The following is a 15,129-nucleotide window of genomic DNA, read 5'->3' as shown; positions in this document are numbered from 1 at the left end:
TAAAGGTGGAAGCAATTGACATATTTAGATTATTATTAAGAACTTGATATTATTTGGATTTGGAAGAGGCTCATGTTATTTTATCATTTAAATGGAATTTAATTGCTATTTCTATATTGGACAAATTTGGTTATTCTTGTTCTTTTATAAGTGGAATATTTAGTCTTTTTTATGATTTCAATATGGTTGGTACTAGTTCTTTATCAAGTAATGATAATCTTTATTAACTAGATACAATTACTTCTTATAATGAATTCTTGCATGTGGGTATAAAAGGTGTTCAGCTTAAATTAACCTGTAAGAATTCTGTCTCATTATGGCACAAGAGATTAGATCATATCTCTAAAAGGAGAATGGAGAGACTTGTATCGGATATAATTCTTGATCCCTTTGATTTAATAGATTTCGACATATGTGTTCATTGCATCAAGGAAAAATAGACAAACATCAGGAGATTGGGTGTCAACAGGGTTATAGACATATTAGAGCTGATTCATATAGATATTTATGGATCATTCCTTATAGCTTCTTAGAATGGTAAAAAAATACTTCATAATGTTCATAGATGACTATTTTAGATATGACTATCTTTATCTCATTCATGAGAAATCACAGTTCCTAGATGTGTTCAAAAGTTTTAAGGTCGAAGTTGAGAATCAACTTAACAAAAGAATTCAAGCTGTTAGATTTGACCGTGGTGGTGAATATTGTGGCAGATATAATGGATCAGGTGAACAATGTCTAGGACCGTTTGTTAAATTCCTAGAGAAATGTGGTATCATCCCATAGTACACCATGTCAAGTTCTCCTAATATAAATTGTTGAAAAGTGAAACAGAATACTTAAGGATATAGTGAGAAGTATGACTAGTCATTCTACCTTGCCTAAACCACTATGGGGACAAAAATTAAAGATCACAACATAGAGTTCTAACTAAAGCAACTACAAAGATCCTTTATGAGCTTTGGACAGGTAAGAAGTCTAGTTTGAGACATTTGCATATTTGAAGATGTCCAGCTAAGGCCAAACCTTATAGGCCACATGAAAAGAAACTAGATTTCAGAACTATTAGCTGCTATTTTATTGGTTATTTTGAAAGATTCAGAGGTTACAAGTGTTATAATATCATTACTAAGACAATTTTTGAGACAAGAAATATGCAATTCTTTAAGGGTATTGAGTTTGCGGGGGGAGAGAGAGTATGAGAACTTGTCTTTGAAGAGGAATATATTGATATTCTTTTAATTGCTTTTGACAATGATCAGGATCAGGTTCTCATTTCTTACATTATTTAAGAAGTAAATCTAGATCAAGACAATGTCACAGTACCTCCCGTTCATACTCAATAAGCTGTTTCAGAATAATAAAAACACAACTCAAGAACTAACGTCATTAAGAAAATCCACTAAATAGAGGAGAAGTGCAATTCCATATTATTATATTATATTTCTCCAAGAACATGAGGATGACATTAAAATAGTGGAAGATGATCTAATCAACTTTCATCAAGCCACAGATAGTTCTAACTCTAAAAAATAGATTGATGCCATGAATGAATAAAATAAATCCATGAAAGACAATGACGTTTGAGTTTTTGTCCTATTGCCTTAATGTACAAAACTCATTAGTTGCAAATAGATTTTTAAGACCAAAAGAGATTCAAACGGTAATATGGAGAGGTACAAGGATGTTTTTATCACTAAAGGCTTTACACAAAAAGAAGACATCGATTATAAAGAGACTTTTTCTCCGATTTCATCGAAAAACTCTTTTAGGATGATAATTACTTTCGTGGCATATTTTTATCTTGACCTACATCAGATGGATGTTAAAATAGTATTTCTCAATGGTGACATTGATGAGACTATTTATATAGTGCAGCCAGAAAATTTTATATCGGGCGATATAAAACAAATGATTGGCAAACTGAAAAAATTCATATATAGACTTAAGCAGACTTCCTATCAATGGTATCATAAATTCTATCAGGTTATAATCTCATTTAGTTTTGAGATGAATATAGTGAAAAATTATGTATACCATAAGTTCAGTATGAGTAAATATATTTTTTTAGTTTTATATGTCGATGACATACTAGTTGCTAGCAGCGATATGAGCTTATTGCACGAAATTAAGAGATTTCTGACAAAGAAATTTATTATAAAAAATCTTGGAAATGTTTCTTTTACATTAGGAATTCAAATACACCAACATCGCTCTCGAGTTATTCTTAGATTATCACAAAAGAGGTATATCGAAAAAGTTCTTAAAAGATTTGACATATAGGATTGTAAACCAAGTGAGACCATTGTGTTTAAATGAGATAAGTTTACTCTAAGTCAATGCCCCAATAATGACTTTGAGACTAAGGAGATTGAAAAGATTTTTTATCATTCAGTTGTAGGAAGTTTTATGTATACACAAGTTTGTATGCGTTCGGATATTGCGTACATTGTTGGGACGTTAGGAAGATATTTAAGTAATCTGAGTATAGATTATTAGAAAGCAACCAAACATGTTATGTGATATTTTCAGAGAACAAAAGATTACATGCTCACATATAGGAGATCAAATCAGTTGGAGTTCATTAGTTATTTTGATTTTAATTTCGTCGGATACCAAGACAGCAAAAAATCTACATCAGACTATATCTACTTGCTTATTGGGGGAGTTATTTCCTAGAAAAGTGCTAAACAAACACTCATATCCTATTCTACCATGACAACAAAGTTTATAGCGTGCTATGAGACGTCCAAGCATAGAATATGACTGCAAAAAGTTTTCATTGAGCTGCACATTATAGATGGAATAGAAAGTCTACTAAAAATATTTAATGATAATAAGTCTGCAGTTATGCTTTTTAATAACAACAAGAGCTCAATAAAGTCAAAACATATACATATCAAGTTCTTAGTTGTTAAAGAAAGAGTTCAAAGTAAGCAGACATCAATAAAGTACATCGTTATGAACTCTATGGTTGTGGATCCACTCACAAAGGGATTACCACCTAAGGTATTTCATGAGCATATTGCTCGTATGGATGTAGTATCTCTTGATCATGTATAGTTTCAGTGGGAGTTTTGTACCATAGTTGCTTTTATGATACAGACATATCATAAGTTTTGTATTTTGGATTTAGTTTATGGGTTTCATATTTCATTTCAGTTATAGTGTTTTGGTTTATGTTTATATTTTATCTCTAAGTTTTCTTATAGTTAATCTCACTAAGTTTAAGGCATGACTAGTTGGAAGTAGGTATGCTTAGATAACGTAGCATGTAATTTTCATGTTGTACATCCATACTTAATTTATGTCATTCGGTTATACTGGTATACGTGACTATTGATAGGTTTAGTTACGATATTTGTAGGGAAGACCGCTTTGATCCTATATTATTATGATCGATGGACGTAATTATTTGGTGATGCATTCAGGTATTGATAACAAAGTTTTGAGTACTCCTACAGTTGTTTAATGCACAGGTTAAGGTGACATATAAAGCCTAAGTGGGAGATTGTTGGATTTTTTTATCAACAAGTGAGCTATTAATCTTCTAAATCAACACACGGCTGTAGAAACTGATTTTCACTGCTGACGGGATAACATGAAATAAGCAAAACATACATGTGATTTAAGGACCATAACTACCTTTTATATTGTCGACTTTTGTTATTTTTTATTTTACTCATTATAAAATAAAAAATTACAAAAGTCGACAATATAAAAGGTGGTTATGGTCACCAAAACACATGTACATTTTGTTTATTTCTTGTTAGTCCGTCAGTAGTGAAAATTAGTTTTTTACAGTCGCGTGTTGTTTGGAAGTTTTACCACAAAATGTGAAGATCTCTTTCGTTATGGATTCAGGTACGCTTCCATATTTATTCTCTTTGATTCAGTATGAGTTTGCTTACAAGTGTCACATGACAAGGAGTTGAACACATGTCTCTTTCTTATTAGGTAAATATTCAGGTTAAATGCATTTTAAGTTATGAGTTTTAAATATAGATGAAATCAAATAAAGGAAAAGAACCAGTTAAATTTAAGTGAACTGATATAAGTCCCTAACTTCCTAAAAACATTAATATTATTTCCTAGTATTCCCTTTTAAATTCCTTCTCCAAATCACACCTCTCAAAAAAGCTCACCATTGATCAACTTCATTCTTTTCCAAAAACCTTATTATTTATCGTCCTTGAATTGTATCGTCATAAGCACCATGAGCTATAAGTTCAACAACCCATCCATAGATAAGTCTTCTATGCCTTTTTTTTATTGTTTAACATGAGTTTTTTTATGCATGCTTAATGAATAATTTTAATATGAAATAAATAAGAATCAAATTGAAGTTACCCTTATTTGTGTTAGAAAATGCAAACGTATTACATAAAATCCTGAATGGTACCTCTAACTAAAATTGGGATGTAATAGGGGCACTTTATCATATTTTAAAGGTATATATTATTATATATATGAGACAAGTCATCGTTGGGATGTAATAGGGGCACTTAATTAGATTTTAATAAATCTTTAAACACTTTTATATGTTTGCTAAGTTCTTATTTCCTTTATTATCGAGGTGTATGAGTAATAATTTGCTCATCTCATCATTTTGTAGCAACTCTTTGATATATTTGTGCTATGTGGCTTAAAAAATCTCAATTGTTGAGAATTTTTATGCGGAACCAAATTTTAACAGTACAATTCAAAACTCACACAATGATATTTGAAGTAATTAGTAATTTAGTGATGAAAATAATCTTCAAACAATGACTACTTTCCAAGTTTTATGCAAAAGTTGTGACTTTGCCATGTTGTTTTATAAGTTTTATTATTTCTAACATTGCATGTCATTATTCATACTGCCCAAAATAGGTGCTTATGGGTTGTGTTTTGAGAAAAACATATTCATAGTTAAATTAAAATATAGATTTACCTAATTTTCCTTAAAAACAAATATGTTTTAATTTTTTTTTCCTTGTGGTGTTGTAGTAATTTTCAGTTCCTTAAGTTTTGCAAATATTGTTACATGTTAAATAGTTAATTTCAATTATGATGGATAAAGTGTTTATGACGTGGGAGGGTATGAAACGGATCAAATCAATTCCTATAACCCACTCAACATTATGCAATATCGAAACTTTAATCGGCTAGATAAACTTATCCCTCTAATTGAATCTACAATCATAAAAGAAATGCAAAAATAAAGAAATGCAAAAACAAATATTAGAGAAAATAAACAAGGAAACAAAAAATGTCATGGATTTACTGATAAGTTGATTCCCGCTCCTTGACTCAACAAGACTTCTGAAGACTCCTGCTTCTCGAAAAACTTGAAGAAGCTAAATTAGCAAAAATATTAATGGAAGAAAAGCTTAAGCGTTCAAGAATTCTATCAAATTGATTGTAATTGGTTATTTTACAACCTATGAGCAAAAACTATTTATAGCCTTTCTCGAATAATCTAGATGGGTACAAACTCTTGAAATAATTTAATAAAATAATACTATAAATAAAAATTCTATCTAAATTTAAGATATTTACACAATAAAATAATTATTCTATCCCATCTAAATACAAAGAAATTTATTAAATAATCATAGGGATAAAATTTACAATAAAATAATAATTAAAATAAGATAAGACTTATCTCATGTTTCCATGTAAAACACATGGAGAAATTAATTTAGTCATGTGAAATTTTAATTTAAACCATGAAAAATTAAAACGTGGGTCCCAAAATCTTTTTAAAATTTTAAAACAATAAAATAAATAAATAAATATTAAATAATTAAAAAAAGGTCGATCGGGTTTCAGTCACTTAGATGGGCCGGGCCAGCCATTCTGTGCAAGTTGCATAGGAAAAGGGCCTGAGGGAGTCACAGGCTAGTGTGTTTGGGCCATTTGGGCCCATTTGCATATGGTGCACGCGTTCGGCCTCTTAGGCTGATTTTGCGTGCAGGGGCTGCTGCTCGACCTGAACTTCTATGTGTGTGGGCCTTGTAGCACATATGTGCGTGGTACGCGCATGTGGGCCATCTTACTGGAGTGTGAGCTTTTTTATAATTCTTCAAATCCGTTAATCTTATTTAGACCCTAAGTATTTTGGCTTGAACAAACTTGCCCAATCTCTTAGAATAATCTCAATTAGGAAAGTAGTCAGCGATGAAATTACTTTCCTGTTTTGGGCATTTTCGCTTAATAAACTTGAACTTTATTTCCTGTTTGAGTCAGGACCGGTTAGATTCCTCCTTGATGCAGATTGACATCCTTGACACCAAATTCGAGCTATCCAATATCACATCATCTTTATATTCTTCAAAAAGATTCGTCCTCGAATTTAGACCTTCATCACAAAGAGACACTGCCTTATTTTCTCTTTCTATTTTTCTCTTAATGGACCATTTTTAGCTGTCTATTGGGTGGCCTTTATGCTCAATGGACCATTGACTTTCTCCGTGATGTTTTCTCTCTCTTATGCCATTCTTGAATAAATATCAAAGGATCGTTTAATTTTGACATGATCTTCATGTGTTTCTTTTGGTGATAAAGGCCTAAGGACATGATTCAGATTATCTTTTCTCCATGAATATCAATTGGTGCGGCCGCAATGTTATACATGTCTATCAAACTGCCAAGGTCTCCCAAGTATCAGGTAACTGCATGCATAAGTACGATATCACAACATACCTCATCGTGATATTTTTTGATGGAGAACAACACTATGACTTGCTTGGTAACTTGGGCTTCACTGCATTCATTCAACTACCATAACAGGTAGAGATTTGGTTTGGATGTTTGATGCATGTTAACCCTACTCCTTCTACAAATAGAGTGCTTGTCACATTAGCACAACTACCATTGTCAATGATCATTCCATATACTATATCATTGACAAGACATCGCGTGTAGAAAATGTTCTCCCTTTGCTCGTTGTCTTCACTCCTAACTTGCATATTGAGAGGTCTTTGAACAACAAGGACATTACTTCTAAGTGGAGCATCTTCGATAAATTAAGACATAGTGTAGTACTTGCGAAAAGGGTTAGTGACAAGAATACATTCTCTCCCTCCACCTCTACTCGTACTTACCTTATAGTTTATCAATTAACAACTTCGTCTCTCAAGTTGAGCATTTGAAATTAGAATCGCTTGAATCGGCTCTGCACGTTAGTCCTTATAAAACAACAAAAAACCCCAAATGATTTTGGTTTCTGTTTAAGTTCAAAATTAGGCACATAGAAGAAAGAATGGTGTGTCTTTCGTGTGTTAAGCAACTAGTATCGATTAATCACTTAATTTGTAAGGGAACAAATGTAAAATAAAAGAAAGAAATGTAAATCCCAAAGAATAACAATTCGGATTGATGCGTGGGGATCCGATCAATCCTAATGGATATAATTAGCAGGTGTCTCTTCCTATACTACCCCCAATTTGTCGGCTACACTCTACCACCAGTTACGTTTCTTCATGTAATAGGAAAATTATAGAAATGAAATTTGAAAATTAAACATAAATAGTGTGCAAAATGAAAACAAAAGTTTTCACTCACACCCGTTAGGTAACATACTTTGCCTTCGATTTCTCAAAGGATTTCCAGTTAGGAATTAGGCGGTTATTTTGCTTTTGTGATGTAAAATGCAAATAATGTGAGAATTGCCTTATGGGGTGTAACTGGAGTATTTTTGGTATTTTTGATATATATAATTTTTTTTTAATAATAACATGAACTACTTGAATTGAACGGATAGATATGAATTCAAGCAAAATGCAATACGAATAAATCAAAAATTAATTTGAATTGTTAATGAACAAAATGTTGAAAGCAAATAAAGATATATTTGGGTTTTTAGGAGCTTAACTATGATACCAGATGACGCAGAAGGGTATGAGAAGGATCGAATTAACTCCTATAACCCACTCAATATTATGCAATACCAAAATTTTAACCACCTAGATAAACCCCTATCTCTAATTGAATTTACAATCCTAAAAGGAATGAAAAAATAAAGACTATGAAAAATAAATAAGAAAAGAGAAAACAGCCACGGATTTACCAATAAGTTGATCCCTGCTCATTGGCTCAACAAGACTTCTCAAGACTCTTCATTCCCTAAGAACTTGAAGAAGCTAAATTAGCAAAAATGCTAATCGAAGAAAAGCCTAGGCTTTCAAGAATTCTCTAAAATTGATTGTAATTGGTTGTTTTTACAACATATGAGCAAAGAACTATTTATAGGCTTTCTTGACAATCTAGAATGAGTACAAACTTTTGGGATAATTTAATAAAATAATATCTTAGATAAAATTTTTATCTAAATTAGGATAATTACATAATAAAATAATTATTTTATATCATCTAAATACAAAGAAATTTATTAAATAATCATAGGGATATAATTTATAATAAAATAATAATTAAAATAAGATAAGACTTATCCCATGTAATTTTCATGTAAAACACATGAAAAAAATTAAAAAGTGGGTTCCAAAAGCCTTTTAAAATTTTAAAATGATAAAATAAATAAATAAATATTAAATAATTAAAAAAAAGGGTCAACCAGGTTTAGGTTACCCGGATGGGCCGGGTAAGTCGGTCCGCATAGGTTGCATGGGAAAAGGGCCCCACGACAGTCGCGAGCTATTGTGTTTAGGTCAGTTGGGCCATCCGCGGTCCGTTCACATGGGATGCACGTGTTTGGCTTTTTGGTCCTGCGTGCAAGATTGATTCTGTGTGCAGGGCCTGCGGGCCTCTTGTGTCGTGTGAGCGGGGCTGCTGCCCGACCTGAACCTACATACGTGCGGGCCTTTTAGTGCATATGCATGTGGTGTGCGCATTTGGGCCATCTTAATCGGGCGTGGGCTTTCTTACAATTCTTCAAGCTCGTTAATCTTACTTGGGCCTTAAGTCTTTTGGCTTGTACAAACTTGTCCAATCTCTTGGAATAATCCCAATTAGGAAAGTAGTCATGAATAAAATTACTTTCATGTTCTAAACGTTCCTGTTTAGAAAATTAGAACTTTATTTGCTGTTTGAGTCGGGACCTGCTGGATTCCTTCTTGATGCAAATTAACATCATTGACACTAAATATAGGCTATCCAATATTACATTCTTGTCATTATAGTCCAAGAAACGCCAAGATGCACTTAATTAAGCTAAAAAAAATCCTGAAGGAGACTTTATGACTACCACGATTACAAAGTAAATAACTATTTAAAAATTCATCCAGTCATTATTTTCTTAAAATGAGCTTTTTGTGAAATGTTAACATATGCTCAAACATGGACAATTTTTTTATATAAACATGATTGCAAGTTTTCTTGTTGGCATGATGAAGATTAGCTTGAAATACTACTAAGAGTTGGTTTTTAGTATGAACAAAAATATTGAATGCATCATCAACTGAATAGGCAATTTGGAATTGAGAGTGAAATGGTTAACTTTTATGTTGACATTAAAGAGGTTTGATAAAGACAAGCTAACTTGGAACGTTATATGGAAATGATAAAATAGGTATTAGAAGATCGATCAAACATATGGGATAAGAAGACGATATAGATTATGTGGTTTTGTGATTGTTGTATTGTAGTTCTATTTTTCTTGGGGTATGTATCAGGTGGAATGTAGTTTGATGTTGTAGGATATGCATTGTTATATAAAACTTGAATATATTACTTCAATTAAGCATGTATGTGGATATTAAAATTTAATGGATAACCTTTTCGAACTACAAGATTTATATGTATGTTGAAATTTTAATTATTTTATATCTCTTTATATTTTTTGTAAATGATTTCTTTTAAGAGAGAAAATGATATGAGCAAATGGGGGGTGTGGGGGGAGGGGGGGCAACTTACAGGAATTGAGCATAAAGAATCAAATTTCATCTTTTTAAGAGTTCTTTTAGGACTAGGAATTATGACAACATGGATGTTAGAGTCGGATTAGCATTCTAAAATCCAAAAGGATTTTCTACTTTAAAAAATTAATTAATTTAAGAGGGTTGGAATCATGCAAGAGGAAGGAAACCGAAAGGAGGAAGAATTTCCAATTCCTAGTCGAATTCCCATCCTTAATTTTCTCATGGATAATGCTGGATTTTATCCTATATTTTTTTTCTTAGATTTTCTCATGGAAGAGAAATTGTTTTCTACTTCAATTGGAAGCTTTTAAGGCATATTCAACTCAACTTCTTCAACAACAATTAATTAAATATTCAAGTCTAAATCCAAGTAAAATAAAGCATGGAGAATTCAACCACAACCCCACCGCATTTTAAAAGAGAAGACTTTTATTTTAATTATCTTTATGCTTCTTTAAATTCATATTTTATCAGATTCCTATATAAGAATGTAATTAGAGTTTTTCTGATATTTAGTTTTTGAATTCTTATAGAATTAGTAAGGCTTATACCTATATAAAAGTCTTGCTCCTTTGGTTGTAAACATTAAAGTTTGAGATCAATAAAATTAAACTTTTAACTTGGGTTAACAGTTGGCTAAGTTGCTATTTAGGGAGGTATCTTCAACCTTCTTATTGAGTGGGGAATTGGTGTCTACTTATCAAGATAACTTATGATATTTTTATCAATTTCTTTTTTGAGTTGATTTTAACTTATCAAGATATTTCTTAGAGCATTCTAATCAATTCAGTTTATCCAAATTATCTTAATTTGCATTCACAAGTTGAATGTAATTAAATAGGAATAACTTATTTAGGGATTTAAGTTTTGTAATGTTATATGTGGGGTTTAGATTACAAGTGTTGATCTCGGGTCCCGCATAAGAAAAGAGAGAAATAAATTTTTGTGCATAGCGAGTATATACTAGACAATTAAATCGTAAATAAAAAAATAAAAATTCTTGAAAAGATTTATGAATTTATAATAGATGTGCAAGGTGTTTGTAATAGATTTACGGGGTAAGGGATTGTTGTTGAGGGATGTAAAACAGGAAAAATTATTTAGAATTCTTATAATAGATAAATTTTATCTTTTTGAGAGAAATACTGGAAAAATTTCTCTCATGGAGAGAAATTCTATAGCAAGAGGATTTTTCTTGTGAAGAAAAACAACAAACAAATTTTTTCTTCGAGAGAGAAATTCTCTATGCAAGGGTATTTCTATTGTAGAAAGAAATGACTAACTAAATTTTCTTTATCAAAGAGTATTTGTCTTGTAGAGAGAAATGGCTAAAAAAAATTCTCTTAAGGAGAGAAATTTTCTATTAAAAATTATTTCTCTTATAGAGAGAAATAACCCAAAATTTTCTACTATGAATAGAATTTCTCTATGCAAGAAAATTTTTCCTATGGAAAACGATGAAAAAAAAAATTTCTCGAGATCATTGGCTTATGTTACTGTAAAAATTCATGATCGAATAATTTAGTCAAAAAATTTGCAGATATATTTCATTAAAATATATAAAATACAAATACTCAAACTATGAAGGAGACAAATATATGATTATGGTATCTCCATAACAAGAGTTATTAAAATATATCAAATATAAAAAGTACACCTTGAAGTGTACCCAAGTGCTTCTCACTTTTGAATTGTCCAAGAAAATGAGTAGAATTAATGAAAAAAATTTGTTAAATAAATTCAAAATGAATTAAACAATTTACCTATCATATTATTTCATCTAATCTCTTGGGACTTTTATAGTTTATTGTGGTCAACATAACAACATAATGAGCGAAACATTCTCCTTCCCCTACTGGACAACAAACCATGATTCTTGGGTTTATCCGTATCCTTATCTCCTCACCATTCTCTCCCTTTCTTTACATTGAATTTTAGAGGTTCAGTTGGACCTAGTCCACAACATGCCCATATGGTAAGGCCTCTAACAACGCTGCAGAGAAAATTGATATGCATTTAGTTAAATCGTTATTTGTTGGAGAAAAATAACTAGAAGTTATTGTTCTTCATTTAAGAAGAAGACAATAAAGATGTCATTGTTCATAAGAGAAGAATCCATCAAAAAGAACAAAGATGAATGAGGGAGAAAAAGCCACCACGTTATAGCCGGTCAAAACGTGAATAAGAGACATTTAGAGAAGATCGACCTTGATGACTTTAGGAATTTACTTATTAAACAAAATATTTTTTAAATTAAAGAAATTAATGAAATGAATAAAAATTAAAATGTGCAATAAATTCATAGAGTTCAATCGTTTTTCAAAATCATAACTAGTGAGATTTATAAAACAAAGGATAATTTCTTAAGTCTCATCGATTATTAAGATTTTTTCCTTGAATTCAGTAATTTATTTTCGCAATAGATATTAAATTGTACTAAAATTTTTAATCCTTCAACTTCAAACCAAAAACCAGAGCAAATTATGTTTGGTTCAATCTATATCATAAAATTAATTTTTTATATTTTAAGTTGTGCTAAAATTATCTTATGTGGATAATGATTCAATTAGAATACGACGTGTGTTCAATTTTAATTTATATAATATTTTTATTAATATTGTATATAGCCAATAATTGAAAATAAATTTTTTAAAATATTGAAATTAAAATAATTAAGAATAAATATAAAAATTAATTCTAAATATTTTAAAATAGTATATGATTTGATTAAAATCACCCAAGGCTTTAAAAAATAATTTTTCCTATTACTAACTAGCCTTTAGGAGCCTTGTGTCATGATGAGAAGCATGTAAGACCTCGAGCTCGTCACGCGTCAAGTACGTGTTGGACGCGTTAATCCAGCGCGTGGCGTCAAACCGTTCTCGTTTTGCTCAAATTTATATTGGCTCGTTCAAAAAAGTACATATGTGTATATATACGTATATGCATCTGGAACAGGCATTGTTGTTTCCTGGTTCTTAGATACTAATCGGTAAGTCTCCCGTTTCATGTTCATCGATTTATTTATTTTTTTCCATTTCAATTTCATTTGTTTTCTTTAAATTTATGATCTGGTCCTGTTCGCTTTATATTGCTTCAAATGTAATGTAAATTGATGATTTATACATAGGGTTTCTGTGCTTATGATCGTTTGATCTTCTTTACGGCTTTGATATAAGGTTTACGGTTTCTCTTTTGATCTTTTGTTTTGTGTTTAAGGGATCGTCTTCCAAAAGGAACAAGTCCTATCACTGTATTTGACGATTGCATCAGAGCAAAATCTGGGCGCTTTTATTTCTTACATAATCAATTTTCTTTTTGCAGCTTTGATTTTTGCCTTGAATTCTTTTCCCGATAAAATTTATTCTCGAGTAGTTTAGAAATGGTGTAGTGTGGTTGACTCTGGGTTTGTCTAATACTCTTTAGATGAATTGCTGTTCTATAAATAATGAGAGTTTGATGTAATGTTAGTGGTGGTGTTACGTTCAGTTTTGACTCTATAGATAGATTGCTGATCTGTATTCTGTATTAAGAGGATATGCAAATATTTTTCAGATGTTGCCATCGGTTTTGACTTTTTGATCCCTGTAATATTTTCTGGCTGATCAACAATCTTTAATTAGAAGCATTAAGCAACAAAAAATGTTGATCTAAGGCATATATTACTGGCAAAGGCCTAATTTTGGTTGAGATGCATGGTTAAATTATCTCCCTTTCTATAATATAAGTGTCAAATCTATTCAGCTTTGTCTTTCTCATGTTATGTTTTAGTTGTACAAGATCACTTTGACATTGCTTGCATAAATGAGGTTACATCAATCAGCCTTGGCATTTTATGCAGGGTTTGTTGCTTGCTTAGAAAACATGGGAGGTGGTGAGGACAAGCATGATGAGCGTGACAAAGGGCTGTTTTCACACTATGGACACGGGTATCCTCCGCAAGGGTATCCTCCACAAGGTTATCCTCCTCCTCCTCAAGGCTATCCTCCTGCACAAGGATATCCACCAGCAGGGTACCCACCACAAGGTGCATACCCGCCTGCTGGTTATCCAGGCCCATCTGCTCCACCACATCATTCAGGTGATTCTGTTTGCTTACTTATTTTGTCGCTGTAACTTGTTATACAGCAAACTCTACTATGTTTCTAATGTAGTAAACAATCCATAGACTCCAAGAACAGTATGTTTAATAGGATTAGTTTGAGACAATAATCAACAAAATGATTAGCTGAACTAGCCAAGTTACTGCTTTTAATTATTCAACCTAAGATTTCACATTTTTGAGTGAGAGAACTGCATATCTATTTGAGAAATGAGTATATATGTAGTCAAAAGAGTAGTATAAATTGATTCAGCAATTGGAAATTTTAGCATCACAATCCCTAATTCATTAACTTTGCTTCTCAGAAGTTTGTAGAATTCTTTTCTCAGCGACGTTCATTGATGACTTTAGCTAACGGATGTAATATAATATAACGTTTGTTTTCAGGTCATGGAATTGGGGCAATGTTAGCTGGAGGAGCAGCTGCCGCAGCAGCTGCTTATGGAGCCCATGCCCTTGGCAGCCACCATGGTAGTCACCATATGATGCATGGTACTCCTTTCTCACATGGTCACAAACATGGCGGCAAGTTTAAGCACCACGGTGGAAAGTTCAAGCACCATGGTGGCAAGTTCAAACACGGGAAGCATGGTAAATTCAAGCATGGAAAGCATGGAGGGAAATTCAGGAAGTGGAAGTGATCAGCAACCTTTTACATCAACAAGTAGGGTCGTGTTGACTCAAACTTGATTCTGTCTTGTTTTCCTTTTTGGGTGGGATTGAATAAACATTTATCTTTTAGACTTCTGCTGCTTTTGATGGCTTCTAATTTGACGTTCAGATGTTTTCTGTCTTTGTTTCTTTTATGGATGTTGCACATAAGGAGTTAGTTGATGAGTTGGGAATGCCTGACAAGTCTCCTCATTAAGCGTCCCTCTAATAGACACTGCACCTGGGTGTGCCCGAATAATTAAGGGATCTTTTTCTTTTCAAAAAACTTTAGATAATTTGTTATGGTAACAAATTATACTTGATATTTTAATGTTACTTTATTTATTATTAGATTTATTAAATACTATATTTGGAGAGGTGTGTTAAATCTCCTCATTGCTCAAATGTTCTCTTAAGGGGATTACTAAAAAGTTCAACACATTTTTTCTAAACAATCTGAATTGATTGTATGTAAAGATCAATTTGGGTTTGTTTTAATTGAGTTTTTAATGG

At 31.8% G+C, this 15,129-nt stretch overlaps 1 protein-coding gene across 1 annotated transcript; it reads left to right on the top strand.

Moving 5' to 3' along the window:
* The first annotated feature begins 12,715 nt into the window (after positions 1-12,715).
* Positions 12,716-14,758, top strand: LOC110825802 (uncharacterized). The gene is made up of 3 exons (XM_022056303.2): positions 12,716-12,855; positions 13,705-13,944; positions 14,353-14,758. The coding sequence occupies exons 2-3, from the start codon at positions 13,728-13,730 to the stop codon at positions 14,604-14,606; spliced, it is 471 nt and encodes a 156-aa protein (XP_021911995.1). The 5' UTR covers positions 12,716-12,855; positions 13,705-13,727; the 3' UTR covers positions 14,607-14,758.
* Positions 14,759-15,129: the final 371 nt, after the last annotated feature.

This window comes from Carica papaya, chromosome 3 (genome assembly GCF_054855325.1).
Source record: "Carica papaya isolate Zhongbai chromosome 3, ASM5485532v1, whole genome shotgun sequence".
In the NCBI taxonomy this organism is placed as follows: Eukaryota; Viridiplantae; Streptophyta; class Magnoliopsida; order Brassicales; family Caricaceae; genus Carica; species Carica papaya.
Note: the sequence above shows the minus strand (reverse complement) of the source record. Positions and strands in the feature narration are given on the sequence as shown.